The sequence below is a fragment of the Bactrocera dorsalis genome, unplaced genomic scaffold (genome assembly GCF_023373825.1).
Source record: "Bactrocera dorsalis isolate Fly_Bdor unplaced genomic scaffold, ASM2337382v1 BdCtg010, whole genome shotgun sequence".
NCBI lineage: Eukaryota > Metazoa > Arthropoda > Insecta > Diptera > Tephritidae > Bactrocera > Bactrocera dorsalis.
The window spans coordinates 198,589-219,218 of record NW_026038061.1 but is presented as its reverse complement, the minus strand read 5'-3'; the positions used below and the strand labels follow the sequence as shown (position 1 = coordinate 219,218).

Here is a 20,630-nt window from a genome sequence, read left to right as displayed (position 1 = left end):
TCTTTAAGGAATACGTGCTGAAGACACGTTGATACCGTACATGCTTGTATAGATTCTTGCCCCGAAGCTAAGTTAACATGTTAATTTTTACACCCCCAAAATTGCCCATCAACTTTTAAAATACTAATGAAGTTCCGCAAAAACATTGGGAGACATGCGTTGAATAGAACATTAGAGGGTTTCCTTGCGTGTGCTTCACTATTTACTTTTAGATATCTATTCCTTAGGTTATCTTATCATTTCAGTATTGCTTTGATTAACTTCCTTCTAAATAATGGGGGATTGATCTGTTCGCAAGAGCAAGGTTGCCAGGCGATTCTTTGTTCAGTATTTGTAGTCTCATTTGATTAAAGTTGCTCCCTATGACGTCATATGTACCTATCCAAGTATGCACATTGATTGATGGCAAAATAAACCTTCATCTATAGTATTGCTCGGTTCATTTGACCCCGAGAGAGCAAGAAAAGACACGCCAAGAAATTGACGGGATTCGCTACATACAAGTATGCAAATGTCTGCCAAAAATGTCAAGAGATTATTGCATTTACCTCGGACCTGTTTAAAGGTGCGTGAAAACCGAATTACACAAGTAACCGTTTCGATGTACTTTACATTCCTCGTATCGATTGATCACTTTCACATTGCAGCTGAAACGCATTATTGGAAAGCTCTTTTCGCTCGGTCAGACCATTTGTGATATTCGTCGTTAGGTTCAAGCACGTTAAGAATTCGAGCGGAGGTGCAACCAGCATTCGCTATTTCGTGTTGAGTAATCACTAATTTTTTTGTGTTTTTTAGCATTTCAAGTGTAATATTATCAAAAAAAATTTATATTTTCAATTGAATTTGTATTGTGTGTTGAAATAAGAGTAAATCAATTTCGATTTTCGAAAATATTAACCACAAGAAGTGTAACATTGAACGACGTACGTAAAAACCACACAGCACGACCTCAATTGCAAGATAATTTAAGTGCCAACAAAACAACAAAATCGTATTGTTACAACACAGAAAAAAATCAATTGCAACGTCGCAGTAATGTCCAACGAATTTAGCGAATTGATCGCCCTTAATTGCCCCGATCTACACTCGAACAATGCCAGTAGTGGAGGGGGTGGTGGCCAAGTTCATATTATTGATTCCCAACGCCGTTTGAGTGTAAAACAGATGACGGCGACAGAATTCGCTGCCATACGCGCTGCAGCCTCCGATGAAATCAAAGCTGCCACGCAGTCGGTATCGGCGCCTGCTACGCCAGTTGATATCAACAAACCGTGCTTATTGGCAGTCAACACTGGTAGCAAACGTTCAAGTGACAGTGCAACACCTCCCGAGGTGTTAGGAGATATACCAAAGCCACGATCGCCATCGAGTGATGAAATCATAATAGCACCATCTAATTTGCCCAGCCCCTATGATCACAGTATGTTACCCCCAAGAGGCGAACATCTTGTGTCACTCTCGGCCGCACCTCTAGAACGCGTTACCTCCTTGCCGAATGTGTTCGACAAAGACATTGAAAAGCAGTTTTTACCTCTTGGTAGCGGTGATGCGGCAGACGTATTACGTGGCTCTAAAATGAGAGTGAATTCACCAAAACCACAATTGGAGCTTAATTTAGTCGATAATTTATCGAAAGGTCGTGGTGCGGTTTATGAGAAGAACGAGTCAAGCAAACGTTCCACTTCCAAATCGTCCACAGATGAGTATGAAACCCCACAAAATCATCATAAGATATCTGATTCGATCGAATTACTGCGTACGCATCGCCGTCAGCGTGGCTTAGACACTGCAGCACACGAAGTAGAACCAGAGCGTTCATTGTCTCCAGTCATTTCTGGCGGGCCCTCTTTGCTCTCTATTACATCGCCGCGTTTACATCACGAACGCAGTCCGGCGCCAGACCGTCTGCACAGTTCAAGTTTGAGCAGCATTGGTTCAGCACTTTCGGCTTCGGGCAGTGTGTCTGTATCAGTAAATGCTAGCAAAAATACAAGCAGGCGAGGCAGTGCCGTTAGCACAGCTGAAGAAATGGCAATCACTTCACCAGTGGCATTACCATCGATCTCCAATTTTCCTTTATCAAAAACTACTTCAACACCGAATATGGAGCGTCGCCGAAGTAGTTTGTCTGCACTCTTTCCAGGACCTTCGCCACTGGTGGCACCTGAGCCTGTCTTGCACACTAATCCTTTATTGCCGAAGAACAATGTATCTGTTGAGGAAGAAGAGACACACCATATAGAAGAAGATACTTCCAAGCGAGATATCCCTGCCGGCAAAATGGTACATCGCACTAAAACGCCACCACCAGTCGGTGTCAAATTAGGTGTCAATTTGAAAAAGGTTTCGCCGCCGAGGACTCAAATAGGAATCAAAAAGAATGAGGCACCAATGTTGGGAGTAGTATTGCGACGTGTCGAAAAGAAACCTATACAACAAAAAAGCATTCTTGATGACGACAAGCCACTCTATCACTTCTCCATAGTACGTAGTGAAAAGAAGGATCAAAAACCGATAACAGCAGCTCCTAAGCCAAAGCCGAAACCTGTAATTGGTTTACAAAAGTCAGCGACCACGGTTGCAGTACCGCCAAAACCGAATCCGGGTGGCATTCTAACAGGTCCACAAGGGAAGACGGGAGTTGGCGCACGCCCCGCAAATCCGGTGCAGCGTCCACCCCAGACTCAACGCCCACAACTTGGTGTGCCGATTACTATTCAGAAGATCGAAGGCGATAAAATTATTATTATTAAGAAATTTGTTATCCCAAAGAATGGTAAAATTCCGGAGCAGTATCTCAAGGTTGGTGGGTCGTTCGTGTTGCATTTGATTTTGGTTTATGTGTTGGCATTTTGAGTTGTGTCGTTCATGCAGTGTATCTGTACACGTTCATGATCGTTTCAAGGTCAATGTTAAGCTGTTTTCTGTGATGTCACAGTGTTCAATGTTGCAAAGCATACAAAAGTCTCTTCAGAACATCCAAATTACAATAATTTTTTTAAATTAATTTATTGGTACACCATATGTAGTAGGGGGAGAATTTATACATAGCATTCTTGAATAGTGAACAATTGTTAGACGCTAATAAATTCGAAGCTAACTAGCTGTAAGCATAACATATCCCTATAATTACAGAATATATCCTAAATATTACAAAATTGTGGAGTTTTTTTTAATCAATTCACATAGTTTATTTTCCCAAACAAATGAGTGAAAATGTTAAGCATTCAACTGCAAAAACTAATTCTGAAACAAAAACAATAACATCAAACAAAACAGAACACTCAAACGGCAGCGATGAATCAGCACCGTCGCTATCCCTTCCTAGAACAGCAACCGTGAGATCTGTGATTACTACGTCTCTGCCTGAAACTGAGGGCGCCAAAGCTAATGGTTATAATCTGAAAGGCGTGACCAAAGCAATAGAATCGAATACCTCTTTTAAAAGGGAGACCTCCGATCCAATGGTGCCCATCACTGTCGCCACGTTTGGCGAATCACCGTCAAACATTTCGAATAATCAATCGGGGTCACAGCAACCTTATCATTTGGTATCCCCCCAAATTTCGGCGGTCTTATCTTCAAGTAAGACTGAAACAAGGACAGCTTTGTGTTCGCCAGTTTCTTCTCCTCTAAGTGGTCGAAAGTGCCGGCCGCTGGTGACTTCGAGTCCTAAATCAACCCCGCCAGTAGCACGTAAAAATTATCATTTGTCGTACAATACTGCCACTGGCACTATATCATCACCAATCCCAATACCTGCGGTGTCGCCACACATGATGTCGGCTATGGGATCGAGTCCGGCATCATCATTATCGCTATCTTCGTCGACATCATCACCTTCGTCATCGCCGCCTCCGCCTGTGCCTGTACGAGCACCCAAATGCAGTTCTAGTGGGATCGTACAAAGATCTTTAGAAACGTGTCAAAAAGATGGTACTAACGCCTACACAAAAGGTTCACCTCATGGGCGCGGTTACAAGCCTTTAAGTGGTTCGCCTCGGAGTCAAATGGACTTGGCACTACCAAAACATCAGGAAACCAGAATTGGCAATGCCATACACCGTTTACCCGAACTTACATCCACTGCCAAGCCTGGAATGGAAATTGATTTGGATAAATTGGTTGCGCAGCAGAAGGAGCTGGAAAAGCAAACAGCGGCTGTTAAATTGGATGCAAATATTTATGATGCGGAAATCGAAATGATGAATCAATATTTGAAAAGCCTACCTGACTACACTGAATTGGACAAAAAGCTGCATAAGGAGTTTCAGGAGTGTGAGGACTTGTATGACCGGTTGAAGCGTCGGCAGGCGCCAGTTTCAAATTCGAATTCCCGCAAAAGTGTTATATTACCCGCGGCAATTAATTCACAGATGACAAGCCGTCCAAATGTATCTGTTCATAATTTGGCGAAGTCATCATCCATAAATTTCGGTAATCCTCTTACTTCAGTGGAGCATCCACAATCAACTATCGTCACGAACCGTTCTCGCTTGGCATACCCTTCCATATTTTCCTCAGTCGGACAACAGCAACAACTTGCTCCGAAATTGCAACGTAGCATTTCTAGTAACAGTATGCCATATTCGAACTCGCCGCAATATGGTTGCGTTCAAGGAATTATAACATCGCAGTGCACCCAATTGTCAACGGATCGGAAAGACTCAACTACTAATGGATCCAATCTTTCACTCAACAAGCAATTAATGAACGATTTTTGGACGGAAAATCTAATGTCTTCACAGAAACGTCAAACACCGAAACGGTCAATATGGAACTACGAGAAAATTTGCGCACCTACTGTAAACACAGTAGGCGCTGCAGGGGCACCACTTAAAGTGGATGCCCAGACAGCTAAGAAGCTCGCCATATTCGACCCGACCGTGGCCGAAGCGGCACAAAAGGAACTCCATAAGCCAAATAAACTTCAAAAAAATGCATCTTTATCGCATTTGGATATGAAAGTGCGGCAGGCCGTAACTAAAGAAGAACTATATAAGCTTATGTGCAACGAAAATTCACTCACCGTTCCGCTGGCGCCTACAAATTTCATCAGCAAGCTACCTGTAAAGATAAATGCCCAACCAATAACAACACAGGTACATCATCCTCAGGAACAGCTACAGCCTGATCAACAACAATATTCAAAGTTGGTGCCCTTGAATAAAAGCGTTTCACTGTCCCATGTGCCCTCCGGGCTGATCTCAACATCGACAAATTTCGACAATGCCATACCACACACACAAGCTGTTAAAACTCCAGCGAAAAATCTGGTTCGCTCAACAAGCCGCACACACATACCGTCCTATATGAAACACTTGCCCGCATTGAGTCGCAGCAATTCCAACACTGCTATATTAATGCCCACGTCTACAGCAGACCAAATGAAGCAGCCATCCGCGTTGATGAGCAACATGATAACGACGTCAGATATACCGACAACTGGAACTGTGAAGCCCATGGGTGGTTTACTCAAGAGTGCGTCGAGCTCAAGTGTTTTCGGCGTTGGTGCGACAGCTAAATATAGTCCGTTCTATATGCAGCGAGAAAGTACTTTAGTAGCTACGGGGAATACGCTACCACAGTTAACAGCCACCGCTGTGTCGCGTGCGCCTGCAATGGCAACTTCTTTGGTGACTCCAAGTGAGAAACCAAAATCGGCCCTTAGCGACGAGCTGATGATACGTCAAAAGCAATCGCAAGCATTGTCGCAACTACAAAAGCAGCAGCAGGAGAGAAAAGAGCAGCCGCAGACAGAGGTTAAACAACCACGGCAACCCACGCGACCACAAAAGCAAATTGTGACGAGTAATATCGATTCCTCGGTTTTTCCGGGTGAGATGGCTAACACATCCGGATCGCCTCTAATCTGCGCCACGAAGACAGCTGATAGTGGTGTTGTTGTTGGACCATCCTCATCTGATCGTAAATCTGAAAAGAGCAACAGCACGATCAGTACGAGTAGTATAACAACAACAAACTGCTGCAGTACACATTTGCCACAACTGTCGAAATTTACTTCGTCGTTTCACATACCATCCGCAGAGGCCAAGGGCAACCGTCTGACGCCTGCAACAAAGCAAACCCCTCGCAATGGTGGTACCACTGGTACTACCAGTGCAACGGTGTCAAGCGAAGAGCAAACTTACAAAATCACTAAGGCGCAAAGCAGTGCCAACTTAGAATTGACCAAACGTCAAAAGGACACAGACAATAAGGTTGAGAAGTGCTTGAATGAATTGTTGAAAATTGGCAACAATAGCAACAGCAAAAATGAATCCAACAGTTTAACAGCGGAACTAGTACAAACATCCACGCAATCAAACAAAATTGCTGTTCCAGCCGTCACAAATAGTCAATTTTCTGAAGAGCAAGGCAAAATCGTGAGGATGCAACAGCAACTACCACAGTTATCGAAGAAAAATTTTCCCCTTGGCAAGTCGAGCTCCACATCGCAAATACCGTTAGGTGGCTGTAGCTACCAGCGCACAATTTTGCAGTCACAAGTGCCGTCGCAACAAAAGAATGATCAACAACTTAATCAGCAACACGATATTCTACGTCCGAGAAAACCACAGACATTGCAACAGCAGCAACAGGAGCAACAAACAGTCGCGCCCACACAACAACACGCCTACCCGCAACAGAAGCGCCCTTTTTTGAATTGGAACTCCTTTGCGTGCTCGGCCATGAGTGTGTCAACAGACCCTTTCTGGCAACACCAACAAACGCATAAGTTGCAGCACACCGCTTCGGCTTCGAATGTAGGCAAGAAGTTACAACCAGTTACCTCTCAACAGCATCTGCAGCAGCACCAACACTATCAACAGATTGCTCAGTCCAAAGCTGCAACAGGTTTAGCGACACCTTTGATAAAGAACAATACCAACAAAGAGAATAAATATAACAACTTGCAGCAACAACAACATACACAGTTTTCGACTGGCTTCTTACCAGTACAGCAGTCGCAGCAGCAGCTGCAAACGCAGAAACAGCAAACAAAATATAATTTCATGAACGCGCAACAACCACAACTTGATGGCAATGTCTTGACGCATTCGGCCTCTTTTAGCGCTGCGCAGAGACCAAGTGGATTCCAGTTATTAGGTGGTAAGCAACAACCGCCGACCGGGCAATACTTCAATGGATCAAAGATGCAGCAGCAACAACAATCCCAGCCGGCACAAGCGGAGTGCCAAATCTTGCAGAACTTTGATCCGTATTTATATCCGAAGCACAGCAACTACTCTCTCGGGAATATACAGCACAAACTCTTCCGTAATCACCAACAGCAACAGCAACAGCAGCTACAGAACGGTGGCGGCGGTGGTTTTTCAACACAGCTAAATACTCAAGCGCACCAACAACTGCAGCGACAGCCAACAGGCGGTGCTTCGTATCACGGTTTTGGCTCTGCCAACGCAACTGCAGCCCCAATTCAAGTCAATCCCCTCACCCAATCAGTCTCCACTTCGGCCATGTGCTGCGACACTCACCGTCCTCTGGTCCCGATTCATGCATCTGGTGCTGGCCACCAGCATCAGCAACAACTGCTGTTGCAGCAGCAACAAAGTAATTCAGTTATTTTAAATCAATCACACAATCAAATGTCCAAATCCGCACTAGCACTACACTATATCGAGGTAGTTTCTCTGAATTTTTAATTTTTGTTTCTGTTTCGTTTTTTTTTGTTTTTCGTTTTTTGTTCTTCTGTTGCGGTTTGTTGTGGTCTTTATTGCCAACGTTAATTGTGTGTCATACTAATTTATGTACAAATCTATGTGCAAGCTGCATTGCCATCTGCTGTTCTCCTAATTACTACTAACCCTCGCAGGGATCGCTTGCTTATGTCATTCCAATTTGTTCAAAGTTAAAATATTTTAGCTTATAAATGGTGTGTTGATTGCCTAAATGCATGGGTGGGCACTCATATTTAAGTACGCTTGACAGTTTGTGTGCTCGACGTGATTAGCCTAAGTAATCAGTGCTAGCTGCGCGAGATACAACGACCGTGACCGGAGATGGATAAAAAAGAGCATGTGTCACTTTAACCCTTCCGCTGCCATTAATTTTAAGCCTCTTTAAAAGCTATCCCAAAGCGCACAAATGTTTTGTGCACCATTTCTACAGTCGTTTTAATTTTTTAGTTACTGTCTGGAATGCAAACTGAAAAATACTAATCGATGAATTTCTATGTCCACACAATCTCCTTTGTCTATAATTTCTCACTTTTCACAATTGTCGGATAGTCTGCGGGACAATATATTTCTTAGAGTGTTCTAAGGGAGTAAACTGTGTGTTTGCTACCATGCTACGGTAAAGATAATTGCGTGATCATAGGGGGTTATAAATAGGTATGGCGGGATCAAAACATATATTTGATTAACACATTCAAATTCGATATTTTATGCTTTGTGGGATCGAAATGCATGTTTAGTCCCTCATTATTAAAATTTGTTGCAAACCGGAAATATTCTTTATTTTCGAAAACCGTTTTTAACAGGCACGGAAATTTTCAAATATATGACTATCAATGTCATGTGTACCTTAATGCAAAATTCGTTAGATTTTTGTATTCACATTTCGGTACATGGGCACTAAGTATTTGGCAATAAACAAAAATAGTGCGATTACTCATCGTCTTTAGTTAACCGACAGAAATGTTTATAAAAAAAAGTAACGATAAAAGACGGCTATGAGTATGTGCCAATTCAGACGATTTGCTCCAACTCAGCTGGTGCTGCCCATACACTAATACTACAGCACGATTTTCGAACTGTTGGTTTCCTTAGACAAACATGTGTATTGTGGTAGGGAAACAAGCATCAAACTATTGCTTTATGCAAATTGTGCGAGCTGTGCTATTGAGAAAGCCTCCTTTGCTCAGTTTTCGTTTTTCCATCAGTCTCTACTTTGCATTTGCTGTTGAGCGACGATGGAGAGAAGAACTAAAAGATCGCTTAGTTTAGCAGCCAATGGTGTTGGCCCCACACAGGCATCGAATTCTAAATAATTTAGCAGTTAGACAATCAAACAGATGCTTCACACACCATAGAAGTAAACAAAAATCCATGCTCTTTCAATGTCAATTTGCGAACAGTATTTTAAAGTGGGGAATGTATGTACATATATAATATTAATTTATGTGTGGTGGCTCTATTATCAAAGCATTGGATTAAATATACAAATGTGCTTAAGCACATACATCTAGTAATATCTATATGGCTGGCTGGTCACTTATCCTGTAAAATATTACTTTACCGATTAATATGTTTTTTGTTTTCTGCTGCCCAGCTGCTGTCATCATAAATTTGCAAGCCGTCAGAAGGTGTGTGACTTTCTATTTACCTTTGCACTAACCCTACAAATTCGCTTTATTCCACATAGTTGAATCGGCGTTGGGTCGTAATGGGTTTTCTACGTAAGTTTTGTATATACATAGTTAGGCTAGGTACTAAGTTACTCATACGCCCTGTGTTTCTTTGTTAAAGGTCAAAGTCTTCCCTACCGCTTGCGAAATACATGCGTTGATGTCCATATATACAGCAAAATGGTAATATTTATTTAAATACACGTTTATGTACATATGTACATACGTTTAAAAAGATTAAACAATTTTCGGACGCCTAGGAATAGCCGTCACAGACCAAAAATGAATGAAGTAATGCTACAAATTGCTTAAATAAATTACATATATAAATTATTGTAAAGAAAGGAGAGTGAGGCATCAGCTGGTAAACTAAAAAAACTAAGGAAAGCTGTAGAATTGTCATATTGTAAGCATGACTTCTTACCCGATTATTCGTCGGTAAAATCGATAGAGACGATCTAACTTGTTCCAAAAATATACAATGGCTTTGTTTTGTTGATTTTTCAAAGTGGCTTTAGCGATATATCGATACAAACTGTCTATCTAACGGAGCGATAGTCGGTTAGTGGTTCTTAACCTTATGTTGCGCCCCTCTTTATTATACGAATAATATTTTAAATACAAACTCGGGCCGCCAATAATTGCCAATCGCTCTCTGATGTGGAGTTCTTGCTCTCAGACACTCACTAATTTTCGAAAATTTTCTGTCGACTGAGAGAGAGTTCTTTCGAGCAGACACTTAACATCTCTTAAGAGAACACTTTTCGTTCGAAAATGGCATCTTGGCATTTTTCGAAAACATTTTAACAATAAGAAAATAACAACTACGCTGAAGCATTTGGCGGCATCTACAACGACTACGTCAACTTTGGCGTTTCATCCACAAAAAAAAACAGTGCGGCAATACCCTCGTGCATTATAGGTCGATGTAGACGAGCTTCGCTTTGTAGCAAATTGCCGAACTTTGTGTTCGTGGCCATTTTCGAATGATGTGTTTTGAAAATTCTTATTGTTAGTGGTAATAGAGTGTCGGTTGTGACGGGTGAAATTTTATTATTTGCGTTGTGTCGACTGGATTGTAATCGTTAAAAATTTTAAAAATCAATTAAAAGAAAAACAGCAACTTGGACGGATTAGAATTCTTGTTGCGAGCGATTGCAATAACTTCGCACTTCTGTAAAAAAAACATGCAAATTCTGAAAATGAAAATAATGGAAAAATTTAATAATATGTGCATATGAAAATATATAAATGGCGAAAAAATATTCGCTAGTGTTCGAATATTTCGTGCGATCAGAAACATATCAAAATCAAATTAATTACTGTATAAAAGATTCAAATTTGCCGTATTAATTATTAGATATTCTTTGAAATACGAGGAAAAACTAAAAAGACTGAAATGTATGATTTAAAAACATGATAAATTCAGTGCGAATAGTATTGACGCAAAAGCCCTACAAAAACGGAACCACTAACTTCAAGAATAGCCACAGCTACAACAACAACAGCGACATATGTATAAGACAAGAGCCGTTTGCAAAAATAAGAAAATTTTGTCTATCAGCGTCGCGATACACGTACATACTTACGTACTTAAGTACAAAAGAAGAGCAATTTTTGCCAGGAGCAAACACCAAGAAGTGACCCAACGACTAAACGAACATTGGCAATAGGAATTATTCTTAGAAATGCAGCTATTTTTGGTGAAGCTAAATTTTTATATAGCATAACAACAAATATTTATTATTATTTACCAAACCCGACCGCTCAGTGAAAATAGGGAAATGAATCGAACCCCTGCGATCCCCTTCATCTATTTCTGTACAGCTCTTTGCAATTTCTTGTTGGTTTTCTCAATATTTATGTAATATTTATTTGAGTATCATTAGACATTTTTTAATTAATCAATTCTTAAAGTATACCTTTACTATTATGCAAATTCTTTGAAGAAAGAACTTTGTTTTCTATGCTATTTCTTCACTTGCGTTGAACTAAAAATAGAACTTCCTCATTTTCCATAAGGTCAAATTGTGCTTCTGCGTGTCTCACGAGGGGAGTGCTGCGAAATGAAAAAGCAATAAACACGCGAAAGTAGAATGTAAACAAACGGTTCGCATAGGCGTGCGTGTGTCGAAGTGCAAAGTAACATTTTAAAATAAGAAATAAAATTGAGTAGCTCTTGTATTTTTGCTGGAGAGTGCATTCGATAGTAATTAGTACAGCAATTATAGTATTTGGTAAAAATTAAATGTGGATTCATCCATTCAATGATGAGGCTTTGACCCATGAGAAATTGCAAAGAACATTCCCTGTTCTAAAAGCGCATTCTTGTCAAAATACTGTTCGCAGGGAATAGCTATAATAATAGCAATAATATCTCTGTAATTTTAAATTAACACTTAAAAAATGTTTCTTTTTACCGAAAGCAGAAGCACAAATGTTCCTTCCAAAGTAGAGTAAATTTGAGTTTACTGATTTAGAATAAGCGAAAGCAAAAACAGATAAACACAATAGAAATAAAGAACTTAAACCAGCAGCAATCATAAGAACTTAGAATCGAAGGGACCGGGACCGACGCGTTTAGAAAAACGGCAGTGACTGCAATACAAAGAAATATAAACAGAAATAAAGAATGGCCACAACATTCTTGAATCGTTTTCATCGCGAAAAAAGTGAACGCCAGGGGTTGATGGCGGCAGATAGTAACGTCAACACTAAATCGAAGAAAAAAGACAAAGAAAAAGGCAACAGTGGCGGAAAAGCTGCTGATGGCACAAATGACGTTGGGATCATGTCGGCGCCGCCCACACATTCGGCTGCTGCTTTCGCCGCGTCAACGGACATGACGAACTCAGTGACAGAAAAATCGGACGCAACAGCAACAACAACCTCACAACAGCAGCCAGCGCGTCAGCAACGCCGCTACATACGCAGCGCCACAGCGGCGAGCGTAACGCAGCTCTTGTCGGAAAGCTGTAGCAGTCTGTTGCAGCGGTTCCGTCGTCATCCGAGCGAGCGACCCGATAAAAGTCAAAATCAGCAGCAGCAGCAGCAGCACCAAAAACTAAATCGGTAATGTTCTGCACGAAAATGCAGCGAAGAGTGCAATGCAATTAAAATAAATCATGACAGAAAACGACTCGCCGCTCGCTAACGATCACGTTCGCACGTTCGGACGTCTGATCGCCATCACTGGTGTCTGCGCCGTTAGTGCGTTATTGTCGTGGAGCGAGTGTATCTGCCTCGTGCGGTCAGCGTTTACGTGCAGAAGTATGTATGTGTAACCGCGTACCGCCGCGCGATGCCGGCCGATTTGTGAAGTTAATGCGGAAAACGCGTTATGTAAATTCGGGTCACTTGTAAACTAAACTACTACTAAACAATGTTCCGTTGTTTTAACTACTTTTAAGTAGTTATGATATGCGGACTTTTCATTGAAACGATTAAATAAGTCAAATAAGGCTGATATCTGTGTAGCTGCGAAGGTCGTGGTATTACAATGCATTTCAACGTTCATATGTAATAACTGCAATTGTTAATTTGATCATCGGGCCGCCAATTGATAGAATTGCAAAATTATTGCGTGATAAATATTTAGAGACTTTCAACTTTGCGCGCTGAAGTGATCCTTTAAAAATAGCACTTTTCACTTGCACACCACGAACACACTTTTACCATCCCTCTCTCTACACCTCTCTCTCTTTCTCTTTTTCTTCATTGCTAGAACGAATAGTATCGAAAGCTTTCAGAAGCAATCCCATCCGTCGTAGTCGCCTCTTTGTATTATTTCTGTCTCCGATTTAACTAAAATTTCTTTTGTTGCTGCTAGAGTCGGAAATTATGTATCTGACGGTGCGTCTGTTGTTCTTGATGAGTCTTAACCCAGACAAAGTTATGGTTTACAGCATGAATTTCAAACCTAATAGAAATGTGGGTTTTGTGGCGTTTTAGTTCAAGGTGCGTTTCTTTTTATAAATTATAAAGTGTATTTCTTAATTTATCAAGCGCCAATGAGGAAAATAGCGTGTGATGTTGCCATTTATATGCATATACATACATATTGTATGTACCAAATAAATACACACGCATATAATTAAGTATTTCTTTGTCCTGACTTTGGTCATTGCGCGTGCACCGACGATGATCTGACGCATGCGGAATTAATTAAGCTTCGAAGCGTCTGCATTTCCTGGCCAGAGCATTTTTTATTTAATTGTGTAATAAATGCCATGCGGAAATTATATTTTATAAACATGTGCGTAACTGACACTTCTCTTAGTTAAAACGCATTCCGAAATAATTTCTTTCCGTCATTGTTCCAGGAAGAACTAAGAACAACGTTACGCGTCAAAATTTTATTCTTCTAGTTCCATATTATTTCTTACCAACATATTAATTTTGCTTCATGTTCTTAAGAGACATCCGGAAAATAGATAAAGCACTTTCTAATACTCCCACATACTTCAAATGTGCGTACTTTTGAATAAATCTTGATTGAAAAGTAGATTACCCCAACATCAGAATCATAATCATGCTTTTATGATTTCTTTGGTTTAATTGCCGAGAATAGTCAGCTCAAAATTTCGATGGTAAATAATAATAATTTATTATTAAAGAACATCTTACTTAAATTTACTTAAGAACTCTGTCCTAATTGGTAAATATTTCTTAAAAGTGTGCCTTTGTGCAATCGTTCAACAAATCAACTTTTTGCCGAGCGCAGAATATTATGCCGTACTTTTTTAACAATGTGGGGTTTTTTCCCAAAAGATTGGAGAATGCACAGCCTTAACTTAAACACTGCAAGACTTAAAAAAACAATAAGAATTTAAAAAATATCCTAACGGCTGAGAAATTGCAAAATAAATAGCCAATCGCTCGTGGAAAACTGTGCGAAACGCCCCCAGTTAAGGTGTCGTGATATTGTCGTTCCTTTAGCTTCGGTTCTTCATGTGTGCTCCCCAAAACAGCTGTATTCGCAGCGGGCACACACGATTTTCACACAATATTTTTATTATTTTCTCAACACACTTACATAGACAGTATATATGTATATGTACATATTTGCATGTATGGGCGGGCTGTATGTTGGATCGTGAAAATGGTGCTTGAGAATTTTCTTTCTGTGCCATTTGGTTCAGTTAATTTTTGCGTTTACGGTGAGACGTATCCGTAGTCTAGCCTCTCAAAATTGTGTGATCATTTGACGTTCGCAAGCAAGTGAAAAATTCGGAAAGCAGTGCGTTTAAAGGCAAAGAATTTTCGAAGTTCAAATCGATTATATTATATAAATGATTTTGCACATATGTGCCAATTATTAAGTGATGTATATGAATAATAAACTGTTTTCAGATCGAAGACGGATAAACATACTTAGATATATACATATATGTGGGTGTATATACGTACTTTTGGAATGAATTTTATTACCTTCACCTAAATCTATAGACTGCATAGATTTTAGGAAATGCTCATATATACTATACGTATGTATGTATACATACGCGATGCCTTGCGATCTGTACGCCAAGACACATACATACATATGTGTTAAGTGATCGTGTTGAGTGCGCTCGGAAGACTTGCGGCAGCGGTGTCGTTTTCTGTGATGTTTAATTGAAAGACTTAGAAAATTTTAATTCATATATAAGTAAATAAGCCTACAATAAATATATCCCCACAATTTTGTGTTGTATACCACAGTGATATTAAGACTACTGCGAACGACGAGTATCGGGATACCAGTAAGACGCCAACAAACTTCGATAATAACAATTCAAAGTCGGTAAAGAGTCGGGAAAAGCTTATAGAGAATTGTGAAGCTGCTACCGACAACAACAGCCACCGTAATTCGATGTGCGATCGTAGACGTTATTATGGCGGTGGAGGAGGAACAGGAAGTGGCTATTATGCCGGTGGCGGAGGCACCAGTACGGGCCGCTATCAGAAAAGTGCGACCGCAGTGTCCGCACTGGATCGTTTACGCTCGAACTTAAGTCCCGTTACGTCATATTATAAGCCGCTGATGCGTAGCTTTGGAAGACGTGGTGACGATGATGTTAGTATCTAAAATTTGCAGTGTTGTATTTTGGAAATAGCAAGTTTTCGAATTTGTCATCCCTTTTATAAAATACTTAATTCGATATAAATAGTTCGTTGACAATCTGTATTGGATGGCGTCTAGTGTTGATCAGCATTCAAATTTAATCGAATGATTCATTTACCATATTCCCACATGCGAAAACGCAAATAAATATTTCCAACGTCTGCAGGCCAATTAATGGATGAAAATATTGCATATTCAAAAATATTTTTACCTTCAGTACATACATATACATATGTATATGTTTATGCCAAAAAATTGTATAGTGCAACGATATATAACTCAAGTGTACCAACTGATCGAAACGTAATTAAGACCCTTTAAAGTTTCATCTCCGTTCTTAGATTTACTGAAATATTGAACTTGTTCCGGCAATACGGTCAATATCGGACCACGTACATATCTGAATCGTAAAGAGACCGAAGCTGTTTCTACTTGCAGCTTTACACAAAAACGAAAGGCGGAGGTATTTTTTGAAAAAAATGTGATACAGTGCGTTTAAAAAGTGATGTTTTGTTTTCCAAAGTGTGGGCAGCGTTTATTTGGAAAAATTTTGTAATTATAGAAAATACATCGTTTTGTTATTAAATACTTCCTCCAATCTCCGATGTTGTCTACCATAGCCTGGCATCCGTGATGGAAACTTGCAACCAAGTTTTCCGTATGTTCCTCCCGGTGTATTTGACTAGCCGAAATAAATCTTTTGTGGACGTTAAATATTTTCTTATATATTTGCTTTCACTAAATCCCAAGCATTCTCTTTCGGTTTGGTGTCTGCTGACTGACCGCCAACAATTTGGTTTTCTTGTTTCCAGTTCTAGTCTGCTCCCGTGGTCTTCTTGCAGTATCCAATCATAGTTGTCTTTACCATAAACATTTCAGCTGACTTCAGTAAAGCCTTTTTTAATTTTATGATTCTAACAGCGTTCTAACAGGTTTTCTGTGAGGCATCTCAAAATCCCAAATACATGAGCAGAGAAGCAGCCGAATCTTGCAGTTTTTGGGGTTGTTACACTCCCTTTAATATATTTTTGTTCTTTCTTAGCCAACCACGTCCAAGGCGTTAAACAATACCAAAGCTGACCCATCTTTTAAAATTACATTCTTAGCTCCAATAACGGTTGATTATTTCCTGCGCCCAATGCAACCTTTTTAAACGTAAACGTGCTTCTTTGAAAATAGATTGGGTTGCAGTAATTATGCGTACGATATCAGATCCCTGAAGTCTACCCTATTATATTGGATTGTCAAAAAAGTCTTGCGGTATTTTCGCTAGTTGGCGCTGAGAGCGCGTAATTCTAGTTTGTCTAGTTTATGGACCCGATACAGTTTCCATTTCCACCGCACAACGATGGTTTCAACGTTTTCGTTCTGGTGTAGAGGTGGTCGAAGATGCGCCACGCTCCGGAAGGCCTGTCGTCGAAAATTGCGATAAAATCGCTGAATTGGTCGAAAGAGACCGGCATAGTAGAAAAAAAATTAATAAAAATACCGCAAGACTTTTTTGACAACCCAATACTTAGGAAAAATAATCTGTTTCAAAGTCACGCCGCGACACGACAAAAAAAAACAAAAACAGTTTTCTGCTAATTGATCGCGCGAAGAAAAACTTTATTTTTTGAACACACTGTACGCGTAGTTTCAACGAATTCTGTCGTCTTGCTTTTCTGTTTGGTCTAAATATAAATACTATTTTTGAAATAAATGTTTATTCGCAGTGTATATTCAAACGAATATGTGTTTCTTTTTAACACTTTTGTTTTGATTTTAAAGAGATTTTGTTTTTTCCTCGTGTATTTTGTGAAAAATGCTGAGAGGTCTCACACCATAATATTAATTTCTTCAGCGGGGGGTAACACTTACCTGTTTATACAAATGATGCAAATGCCTATCCACTGTTTTGTTCTAAAAAATAGTAATTTGTACAGATGTGTCAGCTGGTGGGACAGGGGGTAACCATTTATTGAACCTTCTAATGTAATGTGTCTTAAAGATGACTAAATTTGTATTTATCTGAATGAAAGGGCGACTACAGTAACCTGTTGGTATATGTTTTGCAATTTGTTATCGATGTACTCGTAGTAGAATCATTTGTCTGCACTCAAAGAGTTTTCTTCGATATCTGCTTGTTTTTGTTCTCACACATCGCTGCGCCCCCCGCCACACACTTGCCTGAGGAAGGATACATATGAGGTGTGTGCAACAACTTAGGCAAATACTTTGGTGAGGTAATGTATGTATACTTCCTCAATGAGGTCTGAGTTGGTGTGGCGCATCTGTGTTTGGGTATTTTACCCACACAAATTGATCGCAATCTTATTTCTGTTAATTCGCTTGTATTCATTATATGTATATGTGTATTTCATGAATATACATATATATTTTGAAGGTCGATTGGGGAACATTATATTGGCCGCGGCTGTTCTTTACTACATAATACACGACATTTGTTCATGGGTACCTGTTCAGATGAGAAATGATGTTATTTTTAATTACATACGTACATACATGCATACATGTGTTGGCATACTTTCTCTTGATGTGCTTGGCAAGACGGAAAAATTAGACAATATATATGTACGGTGCGGCTAATCTAGTGATCTAGTGTGAGCTTAATTGATCTTACTGAATATTTAAATATTCATAAACATATTTTTGTTATTGTTTTACATGAAACTTATTATCCTTCTAAATTTTGGGGACAATGTATACTCATTTTGCTATTTTCAAAATACAAACGTAACGGTATAGCACAAAATCAAAATTATTGAAAAAGAAATAATTATAATTACTTCCTCTTCGCGTACATAGAGAAAAGACACCGACAAAGACAAAACTCCCACTGCGAGTGGTACCAGCAAGCTTTCAGCCATCTCCCGTCTCGAAAACAAATATTCGGATATCCTTGATCGTCATAGGCATCACGAGGACGATCGTGACAAAACACTCGAGCCCGATGAGAACCGAAATCCTCTGTCCAAATCAGCGACTTCGCATCAGCTGTTGGGCGTTGGACGGCCAAAGTTGTCGTCAGGTTCGTTTAATGCGGCCGATCGGAAGGAACGCACACCTTACCGCCTTGGCCGAAATAAGACTAATCGGTATTTAGGAGATTCGAACGACAGCGGTTATGTAACGAGTACCAACGGCAGTACGCGGGGCGAACATACGACCCTCCTCGACGAAAATTATCCGCTAGATTATGGTGGAAGTAGATACCGCCGAAATTATGAAATGCCGCGACACCATTTAGAGAACTACGAAGCGCTAAAGGCGGGTGGGGCGATGGGATACTCGCCAGGGTCTAGCCGTAGTGGTCGTGGTGCAGAATATGCCGCCGGTTACAATGCACGCAGCTACAGAAGCCGTGATGTGTACGATGATTATGGTGGTGGAGGTGGTGGCGTCAGTTCCCGCAGCAGACCTCATGCTTACGGTCGAAATAAGACCTCGGAAAATCTATTACCATCCGCTATTGAAACAGTGTCTAGCGCACATGCTTCTTTCCGTCCAGATTGTGAAGATTACGGTGTGCCGAATTCACGGAATCGGTTTGCCCATCGCCGCAGAGATAATATGACGCAACGTTTACCAACACGGAGGGAAGAACTCACCGATGAAGATCGTGAGATACTTAACGATGAGCGGTCGTCTGCTGATAATGCCGCGATCCTACTGCTTCTCAAAGAAGATAATCAATATCTAGAAGCGCGGAAATTCGAAGAACGTATGCGTAGACGCAAGGAGCTACAGCAGCGTATGTTACGTTATGCGCAAGAAGATGCTGCTGCTGCGGCAGCTGAGAAAATAAAGTTAACTAAACAGAGTGAGAAGGTAGCCGAAACTGAAATGTCTGAGGCGAAAATCTCAAAGCAAGCAGACAATGTCAACAATGAAGAGGAAGCATCGAATGCTAAAACAACACAGAAGACAACAAACAATCACAATAAAGTAGCTAGTCCAATTACCGATAGTGACAGTTCGTCGGAAAGTAGCTCTGAAGAATCCGAAAGTAGTAGTCAGGGAGATAAAGCTATAACCACAGCTACTCCTAACACAAGTACTACACCTACAACAACTGCTGTTAAAGACTCTAAAGACGATGCCACAGTCGCTGCAGCCACAAATGCCAGTATACCAAACTCGACGTCAGCTTCTGGCTCCAGTGTTACCACACTACATGCAGATCGTAATAATAATGACCTCTCTAAGTACAGACCAACCGTTGATACCAGCTTCAAATCGAACGGACTCATGCACTCATCGAGCTCTGGGGCTTTAGCATTTGGTGGCATTAGTGAACGTTTAGCTGCCGGACGCTCACAACGTTACCAACCGGTTACGTCTTCACGTACGGCTGCGCTATTGGCTGATTTAGACACCATACGCCCGACTGCAGACAGCAGCAGTAGTCGTTATCAGCAACACAAGAATGTTTCAAGCGATTCATACAAATCGTCGTATCTTTTCGATCCATACTATTCATATGGCGGCGCTGGGGGATCTAGCGCTGCCGGCAGCCGCCGTACAGGAGCAGCCGCTGGCCTCTCATCGTCCTCATCGGCTTATCAACGCCAGCAGATGCATGCTTACCAGCAGCAACAACTACACCAATATCAACAACACCAACACATGTTGTCGAAGAGCGCCACAAGCGCGGCACTCTTCCAGAGATCGCGCATTCCAAAAACCCTCTCAGCCTTTGTAAGCTAATTGTTGATTGTAATGTGTGTGAATTGATATTCATTAGATCGGTAGCATTCCAAGTATTCCACTTTGTTGTTCTGCCATGGCGTCCGCTGTTGCTTGTTTCTGTGCTTGCTTGCTTGGCTGCTGCAAACTACTGCATTGCATAGTGCTGTAGTTACACGCGTATTTTATTTATTGCTTGAACTTGGCGTCTGCTTTGCACCCCGATTGTGTCACCGTGTGTGTACAAAGGGAGGGAATATTCCAATCGAAGCAAACTAAACATAAGAAGCGGAACACTGGAGGTGACCACTTAGTTGTTGACGACTTGTCAAAGCTGTTTTCTGCAATTATCAAAAGTAATTAATGTTTATCGTTCTATAGTTGGTAAATATATACGAGTACATTGAAGGGAACAAAATTGGTTAGTCAAATTTATAAATTATATTCAACCATCGCAAA

General features: G+C 40.6%; 1 protein-coding gene across 23 annotated transcripts in view; it reads left to right on the top strand.

The window, feature by feature from the left end:
- The window catches only part of LOC105232593 (serine/threonine-protein kinase Doa), a 75,389-nt gene that overhangs the window by 46,361 nt on the left and 8,398 nt on the right, over positions 1-20,630 (top strand). For 3 of the 23 annotated variants that reach the window (XM_049461152.1, XM_011214327.4, XM_049461151.1), the window contains exon 2: positions 799-2,805. The exons of 15 other annotated variants lie outside the window; for them this stretch is intronic. In XM_049461152.1, coding sequence (XP_049317109.1) covers positions 1,039-2,805 — 1,767 coding nt within the window. In that variant the 5' untranslated portion in view covers positions 799-1,038. Of the gene's footprint in view, positions 1-798; positions 2,806-3,138; positions 7,650-7,676; positions 11,080-11,131; positions 12,449-15,079; positions 15,435-18,290; positions 20,184-20,630 lie in introns of those variants that run through there. 5 more of the 23 variants (XM_011214323.4, XM_011214322.4, XM_049461139.1 and 2 more) reach the window with 4 other exon arrangements.